At 35.5% G+C, this 24,011-nt stretch overlaps 1 protein-coding gene across 11 annotated transcripts in view; it reads left to right on the forward strand.

Annotated features, from left to right (window-relative positions):
* The window catches only part of ZDHHC14 (zDHHC palmitoyltransferase 14), a 94,435-nt gene extending 70,661 nt beyond the window's left edge, over positions 1–23,774 (forward strand). For 5 of the 11 annotated variants that reach the window (XM_086868444.1, XM_086868437.1, XM_086868459.1 and 2 more), the window contains 6 exons: positions 2,594–2,731; positions 6,355–6,403; positions 10,048–10,150; positions 11,877–11,986; positions 14,421–14,523; positions 22,529–23,774. In XM_086868444.1, coding sequence (XP_086724570.1) covers positions 2,594–2,731; positions 6,355–6,403; positions 10,048–10,150; positions 11,877–11,986; positions 14,421–14,523; positions 22,529–22,930 — 905 coding nt within the window. In that variant the 3' untranslated portion in view covers positions 22,931–23,774. The remainder of the gene's footprint in view (positions 1–2,593; positions 2,732–6,354; positions 6,404–10,047; positions 10,151–11,876; positions 11,987–14,420; positions 14,524–22,528) is intronic. The other 6 variants (XM_086868481.1, XM_086868485.1, XM_023923426.2 and 3 more) reach the window with 2 other exon arrangements.
* The last annotated feature ends 237 nt before the right edge of the window (positions 23,775–24,011 follow it).

The following is a 24,011-nucleotide window of genomic DNA, read 5'->3' on the forward strand; positions in this document are numbered from 1 at the left end:
GGAATGCTGGAGGTGAGCTTTAAGACATTGTGTTATTTCTTCATTAATACTTATTAGGTTGTGTGTTTTTCTAAGGAAGAGGAAACAGCTCCACATTTAATAGATTTTATATTTCTTTGCAGCATTAGAAGTTTCTGCTTAGCATTTCTCTCTTCATTTTGTGAGGGCTGGCAGTTTTCTCTTGCATTAATAACTAAGCAGAGCAGCTCACAAGCTGTAAGGCTGTTATCTTTAAATTGCATTTACATATTTGTGTTCTGCTGAGTAGAATAATGTCTTACCTTTTAATATACTGTGTTGTGGCACGTCACATGCCTTTCTATTTTCTGACTGAGAAAAATGAGACCAAATTTATTTATCATGAGATTCATGTAGACCTTTTAATATGCCTCCTTTTTCATTAGAGTTGATTCCAGTTTAATACTGTAGCATTGTTTTTTATATCCAGCATTTTTGGTCCATTCTTCCTTTGTAAATATCTTAGGTAGTTACTCAGCTTCACAATGATCAGTAAGGTATTTATTGAGAAAGCAGAGCCTTTCAGTTCACCAGGAAAATTTGATGATGGAAATTGAAGAGGACTGACAAATAGGTTACAAACACCAAGTCAGTCTTCAGTATGGAGTATGTGTATGTATAGGAACATGAGTTTATAGATAGATGGGTTGTGCGTATGTGCACGTTTTTGTCTGCATTTATCTGAATCCATCAAGTAGATGTCTGCATGTATCTAAATGTTGTGTCATGGCTAGAAGCAGCTTTATGCCAATATAACTCATTTTCTACTGTGTCAGCATAGAAGAGAATGAATCTGTATATACAGAATTCATCTTGCAAGACACATAATGTATTTTTTCAGCAGTAGGGTACAAAAATACCCTAGGATTCTGCTTTTTAAAATGGCTCTGTAGCTGAGTTGTGCTTCTTTGTGGTGTTGTTTGCTTATGAGTTGTATGTATGAATTAATTTAAATTGAGTGTTTATCAGAATATGAAGGCTCATTCAGAAGTACAGATTTAAAGACAAGCACTTTTAAAAAGCAATATCAGTTTATTTTGGGAATACAACTGTAGTGCACTGAGAAAAGGTAGTATCACCTACCCAGAGTGTTTAGTTCTTGGTATTCTTAGCAGTACTCAATCAAAGTATTCTGAAGCCTTATCCTAAGAAAGTTCAGTAACTTCACCTTGAATAGCCCTGTTGGAATTTGAAACAGATTTATGGCAGAAACATGTGGTCCAAACAGCTGTCATGCAAAACCATTTAGAAAAAAAACCCCAGATTTCTGGTGGACTCAGAAATCCGTTGTGCATGTGGTTTTTACTTTTTTTGAATGAAGATAATACTAAACAAATCCTTCAAGAAAAACCTCTAATGTAGGCCTTTAACATAAATCCATAACTAAAATAAGCTGGTGTACTTGGTCAGATGTACCTTTCTATCACAGGGCTTAAAGGACTTCGGATTTATAGCTTGCCTTTCCTGTGGAATTACAAATAGTTTGATAGTAAGTCAGTGGAGGCATAAAAGTCACAGAAAACAAACCAGGATTTGGACAAGGATCAGAGAGTAAAAGAAAGATCATGAATGCATCTGTCTTATGATCTTGGGTTTGATTTTAAAAAAACTTAAAATTCTGTCAGTATAATCTGTCCAAAGTAAAGTTAGGAAATGCAAGTTTGTTTCCTGGCAATAGCTGTTTCCATTACCAAGCATACTGGGACATGGAGGGTGGATCCAGGCTGCCTGGGGAGAAGCAGAGTAAACCATGCCTTCTGCTGCTTCCCAGCACTGAGGCATTTCCCCCATACTGGGGACGCTTGTTTCTGATCCACCCTGGCCTTTTCCTATCTCATGAACGAGTTCTCTCAGGGAGGTAAAAGGACACACAGCCTATAGTGCAAAGGGTTAACAGAAGATGCAGATTACATCTACCAGTCTTTATACCATGTGTTTAAATTTTAACATTTGAAAAATGTTGGATGTGAATGATTTTGCTATTTTTAATGATCTTATATGACAGCACCAACTCTAAGTGGAAAAATAGGGGGTCTAGAATGAAGAATATCTTGAGCGAAGCAATAAAAGGGAGTGGGAAGGTGTAAATATTTCATGCTCCATAATGGATGGATGATATGGTAGTAGGCATAAGTCAGAGGTGTGATCATGACAGATGTAAAGGAAAGAACCTCAGAAATTCCAATTTTGAGTCGAAGATGCACTGAAGGGGAAAAAATCCCACCTTGTTTTGAAAAACTCAAATACAACTGAGTTGCTAATGCTCCGTGTGACAATGGATAAATACATGCTTGCTGGTCTGACTGCACAATTTGTCACAGTAAGGCTGTTAGTTCAACAGGAACTCACCTCAGCCATGCTTTGATTTCTTTAAAAACTGTAAGGTTTCATTCAAGTACTCCTTTTTTTCTTTTCTGTTTTTTCTGTTACTTTCTAAATAAGAACTTCTCTGTGGCTACTTTGCAAATGCCAGTTAAATCATGAGTTTTAATATAGTATTCAGAGAGCATTTTTTCAAATAAACAGCATTTTATTAATTGTTTTCCATTTTTTTTTCTTCTGCCTCTCATTTCAGAACGGTTTGATCACCACTGTCCCTGGGTAGGCAACTGTGTGGGGAAAAGAAACTACAGATTTTTTTATATGTTTATTTTATCTCTGTCCTTTCTGACAGTCTTTATATTTGCATTCGTTATCACCCACGTCATCCTTCGTAAGTATGCTGATGAAATCAGATTACGTATGTAGCCATTTGCTTGAGTTTTTTAAGTTAATATTTTGATCATTCAGGGTTTATTTATTTATTTATTTGTTTATTTACCTTTTCTCTGAAGCTTCACAATCCCCAGTGAGTCCCATTCTGGTCTATAGTAGGCACTGTTCATAGTAGTCATTGGCCTGGCACTGGCTTTACCTTAATGCAGTCTTAATTTTTTTTATTTTATTTATTTTTTAATTTTTTTTGGTACTTTTATGGATGATTTATTGGGAAAGCATCACAATCACTGTATGTTTAAGTAAATAGGTAGTATCATTTACCTAAAGAACTTCCATGTGCTTTTTTAACTGTAAGCATGGGTCACTTGCCATCCAGACAGAGGTAAATTACTAGAATTAGTAATACTAGATTACTATACATTTTATAGTTTGCTGTTTAGCTTTATACCATTCTCAAGCCTATTTTAACACGTTATTTTCATTTGCATAGACATTCTGAGAATAACCAATTCATAAATAACCAATTCATAACAGAGTGAATCAGAAATATTACTGAAACTGATTTTATTTGTATTCTGAGTTGTGTTTGAGGTCAAAATTCTTTTGGGTACTGTCTTTTTTTTTTTTTTCCATACCCCTAACTAATTTTTCTGGCTCCTATATGATGATGATGTGACATTTATAACAGGTTACATGACTTGTCTTTAAATACCTTTTGTATGTTAGGGTTTTTTAACCCACAATCACTAGAAGAGCATTCTATATTTTTCACTAATTATATAGGATATTGCCTTAAAGAGTGTTTCTTTAACCACTTTGGAAATGTGATGTGTTTATTGCTTTGTGTTCTATAGTGCAACAGAAACCTGATAGAAATAATAATTTCAGTATATAATGCATTTATAAAGTTAACTTGATATTCAGAGAATATTTTACTGGAAAAAATATGTCAGATTGTGCTCAATTTCCAAAATTGTTTACAACATGCAGAGAAAAGTTGTATTTTAAAGAGCAGAATTCCTGCTCTGACTTGTTCTTCACAAAACTGTGATGCAAGTGCTGAGAGGCTAGAAATGGGATACATAATTTTGAGGGAGTCTGAATGAGCAGCTTGTTCACACTACCAGACACTGCATTTCTAATACTACTTGAAAAAAGCAGAGATAAGACATATATATAGTTTAAAAATGGAAAACTATTAGAAAAACAACACTTGCTATTAATACTTAGGTGCTTGTTATTTATCTGAGCATACATGAGCATACACATAGACACCTTTTACGTTTAAGAAGATGTGTTTTTCCTGCAATCTTTGCTAGCATTCAGTAGTTGAAAACATTCCTACTCTGACAACATAAAACTATTTTTTACACTAACCTACCTCATTTCACAAGGATTTCAGTGCTTTTTTGTTTAGTTTTCGGTATATGAGTTATCAATATAACATCAGTATTTAATTTTTTCATGTTAAGTAGGTTTATCTAGTGGATTTTAAATTTACAGTGTCCATACCTAACTCTTGAGTATGATTTAGACAAAGAACGGCGTAATTAATTGTGCCTCTGCATGGTTGAGAAGCACTTAAGCATTGTGTAGGTGTTACAGATTATGTATAGTAAATGTTAAATTTATATATAGTAAATGTTAAATGCTGAATTACCTGTCAGCTGCAAAATATTATTGCCATGGAGGTTCATCTACTTAAGAAAAACATATTTAAGCTCTAAAGATCGGTCAATCCTCAAGGGCAATGGGAGCAGGTATGAAATGTGATTAGTTCCTTGATGTTTAATTGATATACTGGAGCTTTAAGTCTAACTTTCAAATTTGTCTGCTATAGTCTTGACAGTGTCCAAAAGAGTTCTATACAAATAAGGTTTTCTTATCAATCCATTGTCTTTGTGCCTACCATACCACTAGAAGTCCTCCTGTCCACCTTTCTGATAATTACCACTTAACAATTTGTGTTCTGTTTTGTAGCTCTTCAGTTCTTTAGCTGATGCTAACTGTCAAGCTGGATTCTCAGTTACTTAATCTGAACCTTTGCTCTTGGCATAGATTGCCTTTTGTTAGTGTGGCTTAAGGAGGGATTAGTTTTTAACCTTAGACTATGACCTTCCTAAAATATTTCAAAGTCATACGTAAGTCCTGGCAAAATTATTTTAATGCCTCTTGATTTTGACAAATTTTTAAAGTTTGTATATTTTTATAATACATTTTGCAATCTGGCATTTTATAAATTTCAGTGGGCCTAAGTTGTGATGAGATATAAGACAAGTCTTTTTGTTTTCTGTGGCCTTCTGAGGCATATGTTGGAAATTTGTTCTTTCTAGGTTTAAGAATATGTGCACGTAACATTATTGAAGATAATAAAACTAATTTTTAAATCTGAAGGTACTGTCTTGAAACATTTTCTTCCCTCTCCCCAAGTTGAGCACATTTCCAGTAGTAATACCTGTCTTTACAGTTACTAGTCTTGGTTAGAGGCATCAGTATTTCAACTGCTTGTTGCAGTGAAGACTTCACCTTCTGATGTTTTGGGTACTGCTTGGAAGAGTGGGACCCAGCAGTAGGGTATAGAAATCACACCTGTCTGCTGCCATTGCCATTAAGGATGCTAAAAATAGTCAGAAGGCAGGGAAAGTTCCTTTAGTCTTGTACCTTGAGACTAAGAACCAATTATAAGAGTCTGAAAAGGCTCAGAAATACAAGGTAAGTAACTTCCCACTTGTAACAATAAGCAGTAAAATTGACCAGATAGATCTAGAGAATTATACATATATTTATTCTTGTCAAGAAGATTCTTCTCCCCATACAGATCTTCAGATGAATTAAGCTAAGTGGAAAATTTTTGCTGTGGGGAAAACTTTCAGCTTGATGCATTTAAATCATTTATGTTATACAGTAAAGTTCAAACTGTGTGCCTGTAGCTATGTCACATTAAGTCAGTTTCTACATAAAATTCACTTGTTGCAATCAGCAAATTGTCAAATCACCCTTTGTTATTAATACCTCATGGTTATGGAACCCAAATGCTTTTCTACTTTGCATGCTTCTGCATTTCTAGTTGATGGGCTCATGCTTCTTTTGAGCTCTTTTCAGCTACTAGATTGTCTTTTGTTTGCCCAGAGGCAACAGTAACCTATTAGAAAAATCTTCTGCGTAGGTGCAGTAGGAGCAGAATTATAATCAAGAGAGCTTTGCTTCCAAAACAAAGGATGGAAAGTTAGGAATCTGAGTTTATAAAATAAACTTTCCAAGTCAAAAAGTTACTTTGAAAAATAGTGTTTCAAAATGAAAGAGGAGGTTATATATTTTTTTTTGTTTCCATATTTGGTCTGAAAAGAACAGGGGTAGTCAGAAATGTTTTCATGGGAAAGTATGTGTGCATCAATTTGGTATGACTGGGAAAATATCCTGCAGATGCTAAACCTGATAAGGTGCTCAAGGGCTTTTTTGATGTTGTTGCTGCTGAGCAACATACTCTCAGATTCATATTAGTGAATCTATTCTATGATTATTTGGTTATCTTCAAATGTTAATTGTTTTAGCTATAGTGAAAACAGCCCATAGTCCAGTTTCTTACTTGGCTGGTAATTTTGGGTTCTATTTCTACAGGTTCTCAACAAACAGGGTTCCTCAATGCTCTGAAGGACAGTCCTGCAAGATATCCTTTTGCTGAAACATATTGTAGATTTTGTTGCAAAATAACATCTGAGGTGGTTTTGCTTGGTTCCTTGCTGTTGTTGAATGTATGCTTTTAGACTTTATCAGTTAAAGATTTCATCACTTCCTGCACAACAGGATTTCTTACCACATGTTGGAGCTAGGAATAGCCTGGAGTGTTTTTTATTTGTCATGTTTTGTAGAGCAGTACTCTTGACAAAGATCTGCAGTTTCCATGTTCATGAAATATGCTTCATATTTTGTGATGGAATTCATAAATTAATTTCGCACTATACACATGCTGTGGTTTCACTAAAAATATTCAAGAATTGTTTTACTTTTATGACTGAAGGTATCCAAATGATTCTTTCCAGGGATAGAAAAAGAAACAACATACTTTCCTTGAAGAAATCAATTTCTGAAACTATTCTTCATGTTTTTAGAGAAGTCATTTTCAAGTAGCAACTTGTGCTAAGTTACATAGCAGTGTGTAAATTGTATACACAGGGACTACTATTGTTGTTCAACCCAGAAAAGACATGACTCTGGAGAGATCGCATTGTGATCTGTCAGTATATAAAGAAGTCTCATAAGAAAACCAGAAAGAGTTCTTAACACAGTCTGTAGTGACAGAACAAGATTTTAAGCTGAAAGAGAGCGGGTAAAAATTTGCCATAATAAAGTTTCTGCCATGAGATTGGTGAGACACCTGAACAGGTTACCCAGAGATTTGGTTGATGCCCCATCTCTGGAAATGTTCACGGCCAGGCTGGATGGTGCTCTGAGCAGCCTGGTCTAGTGGAAGGTGTCCCTGCTCACGGCAGAAGTGTTGGAACTGTATTACCTTTAAGGTCCCTTCCAACCCAAGCCATTCTGTGGTTCTATTCTGTAAACGCTCCATGCACTTTTTATCACTTCATTGGAACCTCCTGTATATTTTCTGCTCGGTGAGAATGCAGTCAGAAAGCAGCTAACATCATGAAAAAATGGGAAACTGATGAAACTGCTGGTCTACTGAGAGTAAGCTTCCCATTGTTTATGTATGTGTTTTGAACAGTTCCTGTCTGAATAAACAGTTTTTGCCTCTCACAAAGACACTATAAAAAGAATTCTTCCCCATTTGTCCGTTGTGCCTCATACAGTTTGCTTTTCCACACAAAGGTAGGAAGAAGAACTGTCATTCATAGTTGTGCATGGAGACCTCTTTCCAGGTACTTTTTCCAAGTGCCAAATTCTAGATACATTTTTCGTGTGCTTGTCTTCAGGTAGAATCACTGAGCTGTAAACTCCCTTTTTAATCAAAGCCATGTTCAGATTTTTTTGCTCAATAATTTTAAAAAGCACAAACAAACAGTTCTAAATAGCCTAACAGTAGCTTCCAATTAAAACAATTACAGTCAATTCTTACAAAAGATAATTCTTTCAAACTATTTTCAAACTGAGAATAGCTTTCAGTTGTCTTTAAATCAAAAGGTAATTGCTTATGTATTTGAGGATTTTTGTACTAGAAAAATGGCCTGAAAATTCTTAATTTGTGTTCAGAGATGTGCTGCTTCAAAACGCGCAGTAGCACATCTTGCAGAAATGCCTGGCTTATTAGTGATATCTTGGATAATTTAAAAGCTTGGTTACAATTAATAACGGTAAAAACTTAAATTGTCCAGAAAATATTGGGAATTCTGCTTTGGAGCCAGTCAGTTCAGGCACAGAGAACATGGCCATTTCAATCTTGTTAATAACCCTGTCTGTGTGGAATACTAATTATTTAGTATAATACTAAATTATACTGTATGATTCTAGTAAGATACTATACCATAATATGCCAGAAGGTTATACTTTTTTGAGAATATATTGATTTTTTGTGTTTGTTTTACAGTTAATGGACTTAGGTTGAATTAGTGGATTCTGTTTTATTTGACATAAACAACCCCTGCTGTTCTCAACTTGTTTTTGGAAACTGAAAATTGTTTTGGGGAACTGAAAAACATCTCTTCCTGTGTGGAACTGAAAGAGGTCTTGAACTGAGAGAAATTGCCCCTTTTTTCTTTTCTTTTTTTTTGCCCCAGTAAGAATTACCGCATGGAGGGAGAAACTCACTTTTCAGTGCCCTTTTGAGTATAATTGTAGTGAGGAACATCCTGTTAGTGATATGTTCAGGTTCCAGAGAGCTCTTTTTCCTCTAAGGTTCTTTTCTGACCCAGTGAATCTTCTTCCTGGTGTGTAGATTCTATCCAACAGTGCTTGTCTGCAGCCTTCCTTACTATTTTTACTCTTTCAAAGCCCAGTTTGTATTGTGCATGATGTTTTGGGCTGTTTCCTTCTTTTACACATTCTGGAACCCTCTGCCAGCAGTCTGTTTCCTTACCCATTATTGATTGTACTCCTTGCTTTAGATGTGGCTGTTGCAGAGAGTCAGAGTTTCTGTCTTGTGTCGGTTTGAGTTCACACAGCCTGAGGAGGAAATGAGAGGCAGAGAATAGTGAACGTGCTGCTCAGCAGTGCCCTTTGGTCATCCTGCTGCTTTTGGAGCAGATCTGCTCAGAATGCAAATGGCTCTTTCCTGGCTTTAAACCACTCTGATTGAAATAGGTTCTAGGGAAGATGTCACAGATACTTCAGGTATCTCCCAGTTCATTAGGGGTGAGTAGTTCTGCAACACAAAACTCTACACTTAACTAATGTTAGGATTTTTTATTGCAAGTATTTATGTCCATCCATACTGTTTCCAGGCTATGTCTGTGTGTAATGGTGAGGAGCTGTCCTTTTTTTCTTCTGTTGATAGGTTCGGTGATAAGAGCATTTTTTCTGCGTTCTAAGGCTGTGTCCTTGTTCTGGAAAATTTTGAGTTGGCGTTGTCTTGGAAACTGACTTCACTAAAGGTTGATATGGTTAATATACAGATTATTTTTATCCTATTCTTTTCTCATCATTTTGTTCCTAGTCATGAATTTTATGTATTTTTCTGGGAACCAAGCCTTTTCTTCTGTTGGTTTGTATTCCCTAAAAGAAAACAAACCAAAAATATTGAAGTATTATAGGAAATAGCATTCTTAAAGCAGATGTATTCTGAGTTCATGGCTATTTTGTGTAAATAAATAAATAAAAGCTATAGAAGGAAGACTTCTACAAAAAATTTGAAAAGTTTCTCTTTATGCTTGATTCTGTAAAGTTTAGAAGCCACTTTGTCTTGCTTCTGAGATGATGACTCTTTCAGAGTTAAAGCAATTATATAAACTGTAGTAAGTATGCACTGCTGAGTGCAGACTCTTTTCCCTAGTACACCAATCCGTACACTTGCACACCTTTGCTGCTCCCTTGGAGGTGAGGGTGCTCTTGCTGGACATGTCCCTGTACTGTTGCCTGTAAGTCACAAATGAGAGCACCCCACGAGGTCCCATCCGTGTATCTGGGGTGTGCAGCCCTATATATTGCACCTCATACCAAATCTGCTGGCTGGACACACACTCCTCACAGTGCTTGGTGTGTCTGGGCCAGGCAGATGCCTAGAGTTTATTTTTGGCTGACCCCTTTGAAGTACTCCAGAGAACTCAAAGGACCTGGGGACTACCCTGAATTTTGTGATTTTAACTACTTGTTACTGGACTTTTTTCCCCATTTGCATTTATTTCCTTGACTTTCAATTACTGTGCTGGAAGCTGTGGTGTGTTTTTTCTCAGTATGGTCCATTGTTGGCCTCTCAGGTTTTCACACGTATTTGATCAGCTCCAATCAAACAACAAATGAAGATGTAAGTTTGTAGTATATTTCTACATATGTATTTCTAAATAGCAGTGAGAAGGTTTTTCTCAAGTCAGACATGCATCATTTGTGAATACCTCCGTAGGAAAGAACGAAAGTAATATGGTCATGCTTGATTCAAAAGATCAGATGAAATCTTGACTATATTTGTTGTGGTTTGAAGATAGACATATTATATACATAGTGTGTCCATTATGGCTTACATACATAGGATCTCTATCTTGAAACAGGAAAATAAAGGAGGGAGGAGACAAAGAAGTATTTTTATACAGTAGGAAATTAACAAGAACTTGTCAGTATCTCCTTTTCACTGGGAGTGGTAAATATTCTTTAACTCAAAAATTGCTTACTGTGAAACTTGAAAAATGTGTTGAATTCTCCAAAGAAAAATTTTATCCTTTATTTTATCTTACCTCTGAAACTTCTTTGCCATTCTGAGGTCCAAAACCTCTGGCAAGGAGTACATCATTAATTTAAGGGTCAACTTTCTCATTTCTACAGCCATCTATTTTGCATCTAGGATTCCTTTGTTTTGGTGTTGAATTATGTTTAACTGTATGTAGAGTCTTCATGTGTCCTTCCCTAACTAAAAGGAGAAATGTGTAATGTATGAAAGGAGAAAATAAAATTAGCTAGGCAGCTATAGAAAGCTTTTGGAAATTTAATAAGTGATTTAAATTTAATAAGTGATTTAAGAAAGTGCTGCAAGCTTTAAGCTATTTTATTGTAATTTTCTTTCTGTACCTTTTTCATAGGTATCTGGTAGATAGAAAAGTAACATATTCTGTATTGTCAAGTATGTTTTGTTATTGTTTAAGGTCACAGTTAAAATTACAAATTTTACAGTAAATATCAACGAACCAGAAAAACACTTCCCAAGCAGGGTCAAAATGAATTGTGCCTCAGCAACAAATATCAGAGCAAGTAGCCTGACTTGGAAGAAATCTACCTTGTTAATAAGACAGATGAGATACTCAGTTATTCCTCGGTTATTAGGTTTGCACCAAGGTTGTCTCTCTAGATGGACTTAGTGTGCTTCCACCCACTTCCCTCAAATAAATGTCTCTTCTGGATTGTTGAAAGATAGCTGGGAACTGCAGCTGTGGAACACATCTGAATATCAAGTAAACTGTTTAGTAATTTAATTTAAAACATAAATTCCCAATTGAATACAGCAAGACATTTTATGCAGGCTCTCAAGTATCTCACAAGCAGAAAAGCAAACTAGCTAAGGGAAAATGTAATATGCAGTAAAAGGTAGCAATGCCTGCATTTGCTTCACAATATTTTAGAACCATTTGAGAACGTTAGGGAAGATAATGTTGTGTGATATTGTGCAGCTTGAAAACTTACCCAGGAGTATGGAAAATAAGTGCTCGATTGCTGGCTTTAATAATACTTTGTAACTGAGCCTCTTCTGTAAAACATGCTATAATATTTGTAAAATTGAACTTGGACCATTATCTTTAGATGCTGAAATTCCTGCTTTGAGTATATTGATCTCTTGAGATTGTGGGTTGTCTACATCTATGGAGGTAAAGCATTTGCTCATAGGGTCCAGCCTTCATAACAACCCAAAACTCTTAAATTGTTTGGAAAGTGTCATTATGGATTTTCTGTGGTCTCTTCTGCAAGTAGCATGTTGTAACCTCAATTTCTCACAGCCATTTTCTGTATTGTATTACATGTGATGCATGTTGTTCATATCTCTTCAGATTAAAGGATCATGGTCAAATAAAAGAGGTAAAGAAAACTATAATCCCTACAGTTATGGCAACATCTTTACTAATTGCTGTGCTGCTCTCTGTGGGCCCCTCTCTCCAAGGTAAGAGTATCAAAAGTATTGTTAGCATAAATGAAGCCATGTGATTATTAATGAAAAAAGTATTATTTTTGATTGAGTTTACTCAACAAAATGAAAGTTTTGGATTAGTGTCTGTTAGAAGCTTTAAGTTTTTCTTCAGTGGTAAAGAGATAAGTTGGTAAACTGGTTAAACCAAACTGAGTTAGTGATCAAATCCTGTAAAAGTGTATCTGAAATGAAAATAAGCTTTGTTGTTTGAACTTTCATCACTGCAGTTAATAGCTTATAGCAATAAAAGATTTCTAGTAGTTAGCTATTGCATGAAGTTTATGAAACTTTTACAGCCTGGAAGTTTATGAAACTTTTACATATCTAACAAATGTGACATGAGTTGAGGAACCTTAAATCTGCAGCTAGCTTGATAATTGTCAATTTTTGTCTTTTCACTGAAATGTTTTATTTAAAGAGATAGTTTTGGGTTTGTTTTTTTTTTTTAATACAGTTAACATATATAAATTAAACTCATTTTGGTGGTCTTACACCAAAGCAATTCCAAAGAACATGTAATGGATTATGTTTTGCTGAATATATTTTCACCTTTGGAAATCTGATGTTGGAGATACTTTTTCAGCTTGAAGAAAATGTAGTACAGAGCTGAGACTAGAGAAATAAAACTGGCAGCCAGAAAAACTTAATTCTTTTCTTATTCCAGTGCTCAGTGATTAAGCAATTCATGTACTACATACACAGTAGAGGCCCAGTTTCACTGTAGAAAGGGGCAGAAAAACTTGTAGATAATTTTATGGCTCACTCCTTGGTTGGTGTATTTTGCTTTGCGAAGTTATGAATCTGAACAAGAAGAAAGAAAGTAAATGACTTTATGTCCCAGTGGTTCAGGGTGTTTAACTGGAGTGGGGTTTCTGGCTTTGATGTCAGGAATGTCAGAGGTGGTTCTACGAGCAGCCAAAGTTCAACAGGGGAGACTGATATCTTGTCCTGGAGAGGAAAAAACAGAATAGAGATTTCCACATATGGGGTTACCCCTGGTGAGAGGGAATAGCTCTGTCTCTGCTTCCTGCCTGTATGGATGTTGCCTGAAGCCAACCTTTTAATTCTACCATTTTGCTTTTGATAAAAGTATGGGACATAAAAGCTCAATGCCATGCTTCAAATTCTTTTGACTCCAAGTGGAAATCTTTATTAAAACTATATCATGTTTCTCAGTATATGGAATAGTCTATTAGCCTGATAAAAGTAGCAACAGACAATTGGACCAGACTGGTACTGGCTCCTGTGTTTTAGCACAGTTTGTGCATTTTTTCCTAAATTCCATGTAGCAGCATTACTTACTTAGACATTGACATGTACATATAGAGGTTCTGCAGGGAGGTATTTTGTGACCACAGGGAAAAATTTACTGACTGTAACATGTAAATTATAAGCTTGCTTCTTTTAATCTCAGCTGTGTCCCAAGTCACTAAATATTAAGTTTTTCCTTAAATTCTGGAAAAGTGACTTACCAGCAATTTCAGCTCAAAATTCAAAATGTTCAAGTGCCTTTGACCATGGAAAGCAGATGAAGAAAGGATCTGTAAATAATCAAAACTTTTCTCACTTCTGTTAAAGATCATTTATCATTATTAAACCTACACTAGCAAATTCAGAATGTATTTTATATGTCCTCAACAATTACTTTCAAATCTTAATTTAAAATTTTGATTCTTGGGTTTCAGCATAGGTTTAACCAGTATTTTGGTGCAACAAATCATATAATTTCTTTAAGCATCTTTAATTTTTAACTACGTTGGATTATTTCATTCTATGTAATTTGTGTATAATCTTACACAGATTTTTTTACTTACATTTAGTAATTTCTCTACAAAGCATTTTCTTAGAAATAAGACATTTTATGACTGCATCACTTTGGTTAGCACAGTGGAACACTAGAAGCAGTGTTAAGTAGTTGTCATGGAACACCTGGCAAGTTAAGTTGTCTGTCAGAAAGAAAGATGAACTTTTCTTTGTTCTTCCTAAATTTTTTTATTAAGTAGTTCCAATTTAGATGTAGAAACTGGAAAAAAAAACCAAAAACACATTAAAAGAGTTACTATGTCAAAGTGCCCTAGTGAGTTTTGTCATTTGTTTTTTCACCTGTGGTTTGAAATTCTTTGGTTTTGTGGTATCTGCTGGTAAGCTTCTAAGTCTACTGTATGTGATAAAAATCAAAAAGGTAGCAGTACATGTGACAGGCAGTATCACAAAGAACAAGTACCTTACTGATGAGTAGAAAATGAAGTCTAGTACTTAATTTGACTAAAAGGGGACATTAGAGTCCATTGGTGAGGTATTAAGGTCTGTTGTATGATAGAAACTTTTTATTTCTTTTTATTGAGAGGAGATAGTTACTGACCAGCAATGTCTCTAATACTTTTCCTTTATTGTGATTATTCTGCAGCTTAATTGACAGAAGAGGATTTATACAGCCAGATACACCACAATTAGCAGGACCATCAAATGGCATTACCATGTACGGGGCCACACAATCTCAGAGCAACATGGTAGGAATCATCCCATAGTGTTGTTCATCAAGATTCCTGTGAATGTTTTTCTTCTCCACTTTCATGTGAACTAATCAAGTAATAACTAACTGGATACAGCTGGCACACTGGGTGGAATCAGTTGTTTAATAACAGTAAAGAAAAAAACAAAATCCAAGGCTCTTTTAAATGTGCATTTCACACAGCGTAATAGTTATTGCTTGTGGATTCTAAAAAAAGAGTCTTTTCTACGCTGTTGATTTATTGAATATACTGGCATTTTGACTTTTGCTGTTGACACCTACTGTGTTTTGAACTGGAATATTCAAGTATCATGGACTTACTCTGGTTCATCATTTTCCAGCTAATTGTTATTTTGTGTGGCACTTTCTTCATACTCTATTTTCTTCTTTGCTTATACCCTGCGGTTTTGCATAGACTAATGTATTTTAAAAAGCAAAGATGAACAAAGAGGAGTTTCTAGGGGAGAAATATTTTGAAGAAAGAGCAGGAGGACACTGAACCTGAACAAAAAATGGCAACGGGATTGTTACAACAAATGTTTTTTAAACATCTTTGAAACTGTGCCAATAGTATTTGGTTTTTTTTGTTGGTAGCATTGGCTATCATAATGGAAGATCGGATTTCCAGTGCCAAGAAGAAGAGAATAACTGGAAAGAGATCTTTTTCTGAAGGCAACCATCTTGCATATGTGCCTGTTTCTGAATTGCTGTCCACATATCTTCACAGTATGTGGGTTCTAATACTTTGTCAAAGAAGTCGTGAGTTACGGATACCCTCCCTCTGCCAAAAAAGAGGAAGCCACGAGGCCTTCTGATATAGTTCAGCCTTTCTTTTGAACAAAAGAAGAAAAGACACGCTCTTCCCAGACAGATTAGTTTTAGTGTCACTGATAAACTCTTATAAAAGTTTTGTACAAGTTCCTAATGTAGTTCCTAAGCTGGTTTTACTTAATGTTTTGAGGATTAAATAGATTTGTTAGTCTCCTTAATAAGAATAAGTATTAGAGACATGGTATTAAGTCTGAATCTTCTGAGGTGCAGTTGAGCAGAACAAGGTAATGCTCTATGTAAATTTTACTCAAAATATTATAATTCTGGAGAGAGAAAAGGGAGTTAAAAAAAAAAAATAAAGCAGACGAAATGGGCTGAGGTCTTTCAGGGATTACCCAAACTTTCTGACACTGTCAAGGCTTCTTATTTGTGAGGATCATAAACCCACAATGTGTCCATGGCATTAAATTGTCTTATAATTGCAAGAATTTAGACACTATCATTATTCCTATATATTGATGAGAAAATCTTTGCCGGTTTGGTAGAAGATTGACTAAGTTTGTCTCTAGAAATTGAGAAATCTGTTATGGTATTATTTTAAGTCAAACAGGTAGTTGTTACAATTTTAGAGTGTAATACCTCTAATTACACAAATTCTTCAATGATTTCTTCTTATATCCTAGAATACCATACCACATGAGCTGGGAAAAGCCTCCTCTTAGAAGACTCTTGAAAAATGTAGTATGTTTGGTTTGAAGGAATATTTTTGAAGATTGTAATGCCGTTTTTCTCAGGGCGTCTTTTCTCTTGGTCTGTATCCAAGACCAATTGATTTCTAAGGATTCTGGCTATCAGCATTAAAATTTCTCCCTTGAGTTTTGTTGTAAACTGCTAAAGGGCAGCTTAGTTTACCCGTCTCTCTAATACTATTTTCCCTTCCCTGTTGAAGGGGCTATATCTGGTACAAGAGATGGTATTACTTTGGCTTCAGATAAAGACAGACAAAGTAAAATTCCTTGACTTAAAGGAGCATGTGTAGATCATAGCTGTAGACCATAGTACGTTTCAAATGGCAGAAGTTTGGCTATTTATACATCGTCAGAGATGTTTATACTATTTTAGCAAGCTTACTGTTTTTGAGTACGAAAAATAAATTACTAGGAGTCTGAAGTGCATTTGAGTACACCTTTGTGGTGTACTCTTGATTTTATTGCAGAATGTTTTACATCAGGTCTTCATGTCTAGATGTTAGCCTGCTTAATCCACATCCACAGTGCACTAAACTATCTCTCCTCACCATTGACATAAAATAAAGATTTAAATTAACATATTCTCTCACACTTGTCTTTTCTTATTCCTTCCCTCTTTCATTTCCCTTTCTTCCCTTGAATCTTTTGCAGAATCTAGGTTGGAAAAGACCTTTGAAATCGAGTCCAAACACCACCTTGTCAACTAGACCATGGCATTAAGTGCCACATCCAGTCTTTTCTTAAAGACCTCTAGGGATGGTGACTCCACCGCCTCCCTGGGCAGCCCATTCCAATGCCTAATCACCCCATCTGTGAAGAACTACTTCCAATGTCCGACCTAAACCTCCCTTGGCGCAGCTTAAGACATTGTCCTCTTGTCCTGTCACTAGTTGCCTGGGAGAAGAGCCCAACCCTCACCTGGCTAAAACCTCCTTTCAGGGAGTTGTAGAGCACAATGAGGTCTCCTCTGAGCCTCATCTTCCAGCTAAACAACTCCAGCTCCCTCAGCAGTTCCTTACATGAGTCAGTGACTTGTGGCTTTCTAAATAGAATTCTTGTGCTTCACCCAACAAGTCTCTTGTCCCTCATTAAATCTCTATGGGTTGCTTAGTATTATACTCTGTTTTCATTTATTTTAATGAATATTTTAGCATAGCCTTAGTTTTGCAGTTAACTTCAAAATAAATATCAGGCTAAGTTAAAGTAAGGTTGCCAGACACTGGTTTTCAGTACAATACATTATCTCTTATTCAGGTTACCATTTGTGGGGCACTCCTTTTGTATTTAACAGCTTTCATAGTAATTTTGCCTCTGAGACTATGAATATTTCATACTGAATCTACCCTACTTGTGGTAGTGACCCAATTTGTCACAATCTCAGAAAGTCAGAGTCGTAGATATAATCAGTGCTTGGTAGACCCATCCTGTGATTTTTGTTTTTTTCTAGATCTTTATACAAGAGTTTTAGAAGTTTAGAACTCTATAGAAGTTTTTCTCATGTTCTCTGTGTCATATCTACCTTGTTTTAACAAAAGCTGAATCCATATTTACTTCCATGAAAGCTGGAAGCACATACAGTTATTTTCCTGGTGCATTCCCAGTGTTTTTAATTTATTTTCCAATATAATTTGAAATTAGTCTGGTAAATTCATTAGCCAACTTCTTAATATCCTTATCCACATGAAAAGCATGGTCACTTGGAGCTCATAATATGTAGATCTGGTAATTTCCAAAGTATTTCTCTATGGCATTTTATTGCTGATTATTTTTATGAGCTCATCATTAGTTTGATTACCCAAGTAATTTCCTTATTCTCAAGAATTTTTTTTGTATGAAGCACAGTATCTCACCCATTATGAAATAATATTTTTCTCTGTAATTTATTCTTTATCTTGCATTTTAAAGTTTATTTTCTTTGTGTTCTGAAAAATGTTCTTATTTACCCATAAACTCATCAGTTACTAATACTTGGGTCTGGAACACTGTAATACTTTATTTTACCTTAAAAGCTGGAGTTGATTCTTGGGATTTGATGTAGGGTATTTTATTCTTTAGTAATCCATTAGGAGGAAACACAGAATCTGTCTCACCCCATGAAGTTTTTTAGAGGAATTAGTTTGGTTTATATTCACTTTTATGTCTCTAGGAATTCTCTGATCCCTTATAAAGTGATAGACTTTGCTTCTGTTTGACTGTGTCAGGACAGGTTTGTTTCCTTGTTTTTAAGAAATGTTCTTATATTCCTGCATTCCTAGGCATCTCTTCCTCAGTGTATAGGTAGCTCTGTGTGTACCAAATTATCTTGTTTCTAGTTCTCCATTTCCTTTCAGTCAAGAATTTCAAGATGCAAATTCTTTAAAGTGTTTTCTTACGTATATGTACTACTGAAAACTGTAGGAACTCTAGTGCATGCACAACATTTATTACCAGTGATAAGTGCAGGAAAGTCCTGTCCTACATGTTTGCTTCAGTATTTCTGTTACTGATCTGGAAACAGATCCAGCTGACTCAGGGAACATTAACTCTAACCATCCTGGTGTACTTTTTCCTTTGCTTTTCATATTTTCATTATTAGGAGTAAGTATTTCTATCCTGACAATAACAGAATTGGCAAGGACCGAGTTTTGCAATGTGTTTCCTTGTATATTTACTGATGTACTTCCCAGATGCCCAAAACAGAACTCAGGGCTCTTACCAAGTCAACATTACCACAGTCAAGGTTGATAGAGGTTTATCATTAATGCATTTTACTTCATGGCTAAAATGGGTTACAGACACATGCAAGTAAATAAATTTCAGCATTTTGTTTTTGGTTAAGATATGTTTTAGGAGTAGTTCTTTTGATAGAGCATGTTTACTGCATTTTTATTCACATCTCAGAGCAGTGTCAGAGCACATGAACTAGATTTATTTAAGAAGATACAGCCCTGGAATGCACCCAGATTGCTCTAAGCTTTCTCAGACTTTCAGTCCATAAGAACAAACAGTCTCCAATCTGAAGTAAAAGTCTCTGGGCCAAGTGCAGGTTCCTGTTTGGCTTCAGAAGTGTTTCCCTTCATTGACCTACTCCTCATCCACTGTACTGCTGGATAGTGAAGCCATTGGCTTGGTGAGGTTTGTGGCTCAGTTGTTGCACAATATCCACAATACATTGATTTTGATTGTGAACTCCTATACCTGCTGGGAACAGTTACACAGCTCTACCCCTCCACTCTTCACCCATTTATTTATCCAGAATATGGTATTTCAGCATCCTTCCCATAACTTCATACTACTGTAAGCCTCCTCTGAACTCCTTTTTGTTTGTACTTTATTCAGAGATTGTGAGACTATTCAACCTGCTTTTCTCCATTTTTGAGAACTGTAACAATTCTTGAATGTTACTATAATTTAGGAAATTTTAAACTGAGTTTATTTAATATTTAAAGTAAATAATTCTGATTATTTTGAAGTAATCACATTTAGAAATGTGAAAAATAGATTTCTGTGTACAACGTTATCATGTATTTTCTGTGTAGCTTAGAAAAAACATACTTTCTTTAGAAAAAAAGAAAAATATTTTTCTTTAGTTGTTTGTATTTATTATTTGTGAAATAAACACAGAATTCGAGGTTTTGTTCAATTTGCTTTAATTTGTGCCTTTTTACGTGGAAATAAATAGATACCTAAAAAATTCTGTGCATATATTTAGTTCAACTTTTTTACTTGTAGAACTTACTAAACTTGTCTTACCTTCAGAATCTGCTGTTTCTCTGAAACAGTGGAAATTTTAAATGAAGAATAAAGTCAGCATACCTGAAATAGGAAGATGCTGGTGGAATAATTTTTGAATAGATTTTTAGTTATTTAGATTTCAGTGCTTATCTTCCTTTTTCTTACAATTATGGGCTCTCTTTGTTTCATTTGAAATTCTGATGTTGGATAATTAATGTGATTAGTAGCAGCTAAGACTTCCTGCCCTAAATTTTATTCAGTCAAGAGTGAAATAATGAAATCGAGGAAAAAACACCAAGCCAACCCTAGAACAAATCTGATTTCCTTGCTTTACTTTTGTGTTGGCTGTTTAGAGTCAAGAATAGTTTACCTGTATATTATGTGTTTTTATCAGATGTTTTTGAGAGCCTCATAGAACACACATACGTTTTCTGGCTTAGACCCTGCTTTCAAAAGCTCTTTACAGCCTGTATTTTCCTAAGGATTTTGTGCTGATCACTGTTGAACAGACAAGAAGAAGAAAACCTGAAATTTATCTAAATGAAAGGACGGGCTTTAGGGAAGGGATAAGTGCATGGAAAATGAAGAGATATATAGCACCTGAAGTTCATAACACTAATGGAGTTTTATGAGGCTGCTTTATCTTTTCTATATTAGTTTGACTGAAATGCAATAGAGTTCTATAAGAAAAAAATTAATTCAAACTATACAATGAGTTCAGTTATTCAGCTAATACAAAGCTGTGTACCTGTATTGCCTGGAACATGGTAATGATTGCCTTTTGAAGATCAGAGCTGAAGGTTCACTAAAGCAGTAAGTCAGCTGCTAACATTATTTGTTTTCAGTGTACCCTAGTGATTATAAGCATTCCTTTATAAAAGGCTACTGCCTTTTAGAGAAAATAGGTTTTGTTGGTCTTTTTGAAGTTTGAAAATTCAGTTAACATATTTTTAAGGTCTGATAGTAAGGTTGGTTGAAGTTTTAATTTAAATAAGCAGGCGTGAATAACAGGATATTAATCAAGAATGAGTTATTCACACTGAATTGCTAATTGAAAGCTTGACTTTAAAAGATGCTGACAGTTTTCTTCCTAGTAAGGTACTTAAGCAAGGTTATGGCTTTAAGACTGTGAGTAATCCCTCTGAAATGATAGGGAACCACTTCAGTTGTTTGGCTGAAGCTGTTCATCATTTTGTGGGGGGAAGATTGCTTGGAATTTATATGAACTCAATTTATGTAACAGGACAGTCGGTTTATCTTTCTGAAAGCAGAAGTAAGGATTGAGTAAGGATTGAGCTTCTGCCTATCAAAAGTAATTGGTCTGGGAGTCCTAAACCACTTAGATGTGTTTTAAACACTACCTGTCTATTATGACCAAGTAGGCAGCTTGCTGAAAGTGTGCATCCGTCATTAATCTATTCAGTGGTGAAACTGGATAACCTAATTTTCTCCTATTTGGAGAAAATAACAGAGGAAGCATTGTTAATCCTGGTTTTCATCATACCATAAAGGAGGCAAAAGTCTTCCCATAAGTTTTCAGAGAGTGTGTCACAGTGGTTTATTAAACTCAAATGGGCATTTTAGGGAATTGCTGTAATGTTGGTAATGATGGTTATGGTCAGGAATATCTGAACAGATGATGGATCTGTAATATGTAGTAATTTGATAAAAATCTAAGAAGTCAGTCATAGAGCAGAACATATTGCTTTAACAGAATACTTGAAATAATAGTGAATAGGATGTCTTATCTCTCTGGATATATCTTTTATTCCACTTGCTTGCTTCTTTGCATTTGTAGCTGTGTTCACTGATTGTAGTGATTTTCTTACCCAGCAGAACAGTATTATGGCAAATGAATCTAACAAGATTTTGAAAAACTGCAATGTTATAAATGATCAGGCTATGAATTAAATATTGTTTCATTAGAAACTCTTGAAAAGCATGCCAATTCATGTTAAAGAAATTTAATTTGGCAGTAGATATACTACTCACTTAGCTAGCTGGCTATTACTGAAATACATACCTGTCTTGTCATCTCAAGGAATGAGTGGTAATTTTGTATAAACAGTTCTTAGGAATAGTGTAGAGCAAAAAAAAAATTACTGGTAACACTCACTGAGCTTAATTGGATTTATATAATGCTGAATTTGGCTTGTTTTTGAGACAGTGCTTGCCAGAAAACTTGTGTTTTGTACCTTGGTTTGTCACATTGTCAGGATTAATCAAGAAACAGCCTAAAAATCATTAAGGTTGATCTCGATGCATCTGCAGTGCTGCATGGTTTCTGCACATCCTCTGGAGTATGGAATATAGTGTAGGACATTCTCTAGAATTCATATATAATGTTTTAAATTGTGAGGCAAAAACATTTTACTCATAGAGCTTTATTATTAGCTGTGTAAGATATCTGTGTCAAAAGAATTCTTGTTCTGGGAAACGTCTGTGGTAGGTTAATTGCTACATGTGAAGACCAGTTAAAAGAGGAAATTTTCCAGGTGTTCTTTAAAATGAACACTGTAAATATATATCATAATTTACTTCAACAATAATCCAAAGCATTGGCTCAGTTCTGCATGCCTTTCTTTTTTTTTTTTTCCTAGGCAGCATGCAATGGGATGTTTGGGTGGCTAACCATGGAATGATACTAATGGCTTTCTTTTTTTTCTCTTCACATCCCATTCTTTTCCATACCTTTTTTTATCCATATTCTTCCTTTTTTTTTTCTGTTTTGTTTGCCTTACATGATTTTGACGCTCTTCCATTCTACAGTGTGACCAAGATCAGTGCATTCAGAGCACTAAATTCGTTTTGCAGGCTGCTGCCACCCCCCTCCTACAGAGTGAGCCAAGCATAACTAGTGAAGAGCTCCCTTTACCAGGAAAGACTTCTATCAGTGGGCCTTGTGCAACTCTGACTCTAGGGCAACCAACACCACCATCTTCTATGCCAAATCTTACATCAGATTCAGGTTTGACAGACATCATACCATTAAAAGAGGAGCACGAAGGCCATCAGTTTCTCACTCCTGAAGAAGCTCCATCACCCCCTGGGATGCTGGCAAGTGGAAGTCCTATTACACACAGCCATACAATGCACGTCCTGAGTCTAGCCAGCCAGGACTCGTTGCATGAAGACTCAGTGCGTGGTCTCGTAAAGCTTAGCTCAGTTTGAACAACTTCTCTGAACATCACACCACATTTCCTGGTGTCTATAAAAATCTGTTGTGCTTAACAGGAATGACACTGCAGTACCACTGTAAGGCTTCGTAACATGCCTGTATTGGAAACTTTATCACTTAATGGAGTCTACTAAAAGGACATTATTTTCTTCAATGGAGCTATGGCATTTTTTTGACCAGGTTGTTAATGGTTGTGTTTTGATGGTGACTGCATTTTACTTTTAAATAAAACCAGGAAAGGTCAATAATCACGTTTCCTGAAGCTTGGGTACAGCGAGTTGGAAGTCAGCCTGTAACAAACACCATGTACAGTACAAAAGAGAGAGATTCTTGGATGTAAGTGTCATGCTCTGTGTTCTATGCTCTTGTAATACACACTTGTTACGGCTTACCACACCTGTGGCCAGAATGATCTGCACTTACATGTTATGCTACCAATATCTGAGATAGAAAATTACCATTCCATTTGTTAATACAAAATAAAACAAAAGACTGCAGATGTGGATTTGCATGCCACGCTACAGTATGTGTTACAGTGGTGTTGGTATTAAGAGAAAGTGCTGCTTTTTTTATTTGTGACTTTCAAAGTGCTGTTTCGTTTAAAGACAGTACAACAAACAAATTAATGGACTATATTTTTTCAATTTATTAAATTTTATTTTAAGTTAATCAGTGGTGCCTAGAAGATGATGAATTACTGATTTGATCATGTTGCATATCATTTAACCTTCTGTTTAAGTGTTTAAGTGAGGTATTGTGTTGTGCCATACACAAGATTCTTCCACTCCCTAATGTGATACAATTACCTGTGGACCTCCAATAAAATGACATCCTCTATTTCGTGGACGTGTACAGTTATCCTTGCACAGTTTTTGTGGGGAAAGAGGGGGAAATCATGACTTGTTGACATAGTTTATAAAGATTTTGGAATGTGTACATGATAAAACTAAATCTCTGGAGGAATAGCTGGTTACGATTAGGATTGCTTCATCATTTTTCATGGTTTTGTTTGAAATGTGTGTTTGTTCCCATAGGAGGTCTTTATTTGGAAGCAGTAGAATTAACCTCTGCTTG

The sequence above is a fragment of the Cyanistes caeruleus genome, chromosome 2 (assembly GCF_971803275.1).
Source record: "Cyanistes caeruleus chromosome 2, bCyaCae1.hap1.1, whole genome shotgun sequence".
Taxonomy (NCBI): domain Eukaryota; kingdom Metazoa; phylum Chordata; class Aves; order Passeriformes; family Paridae; genus Cyanistes; species Cyanistes caeruleus.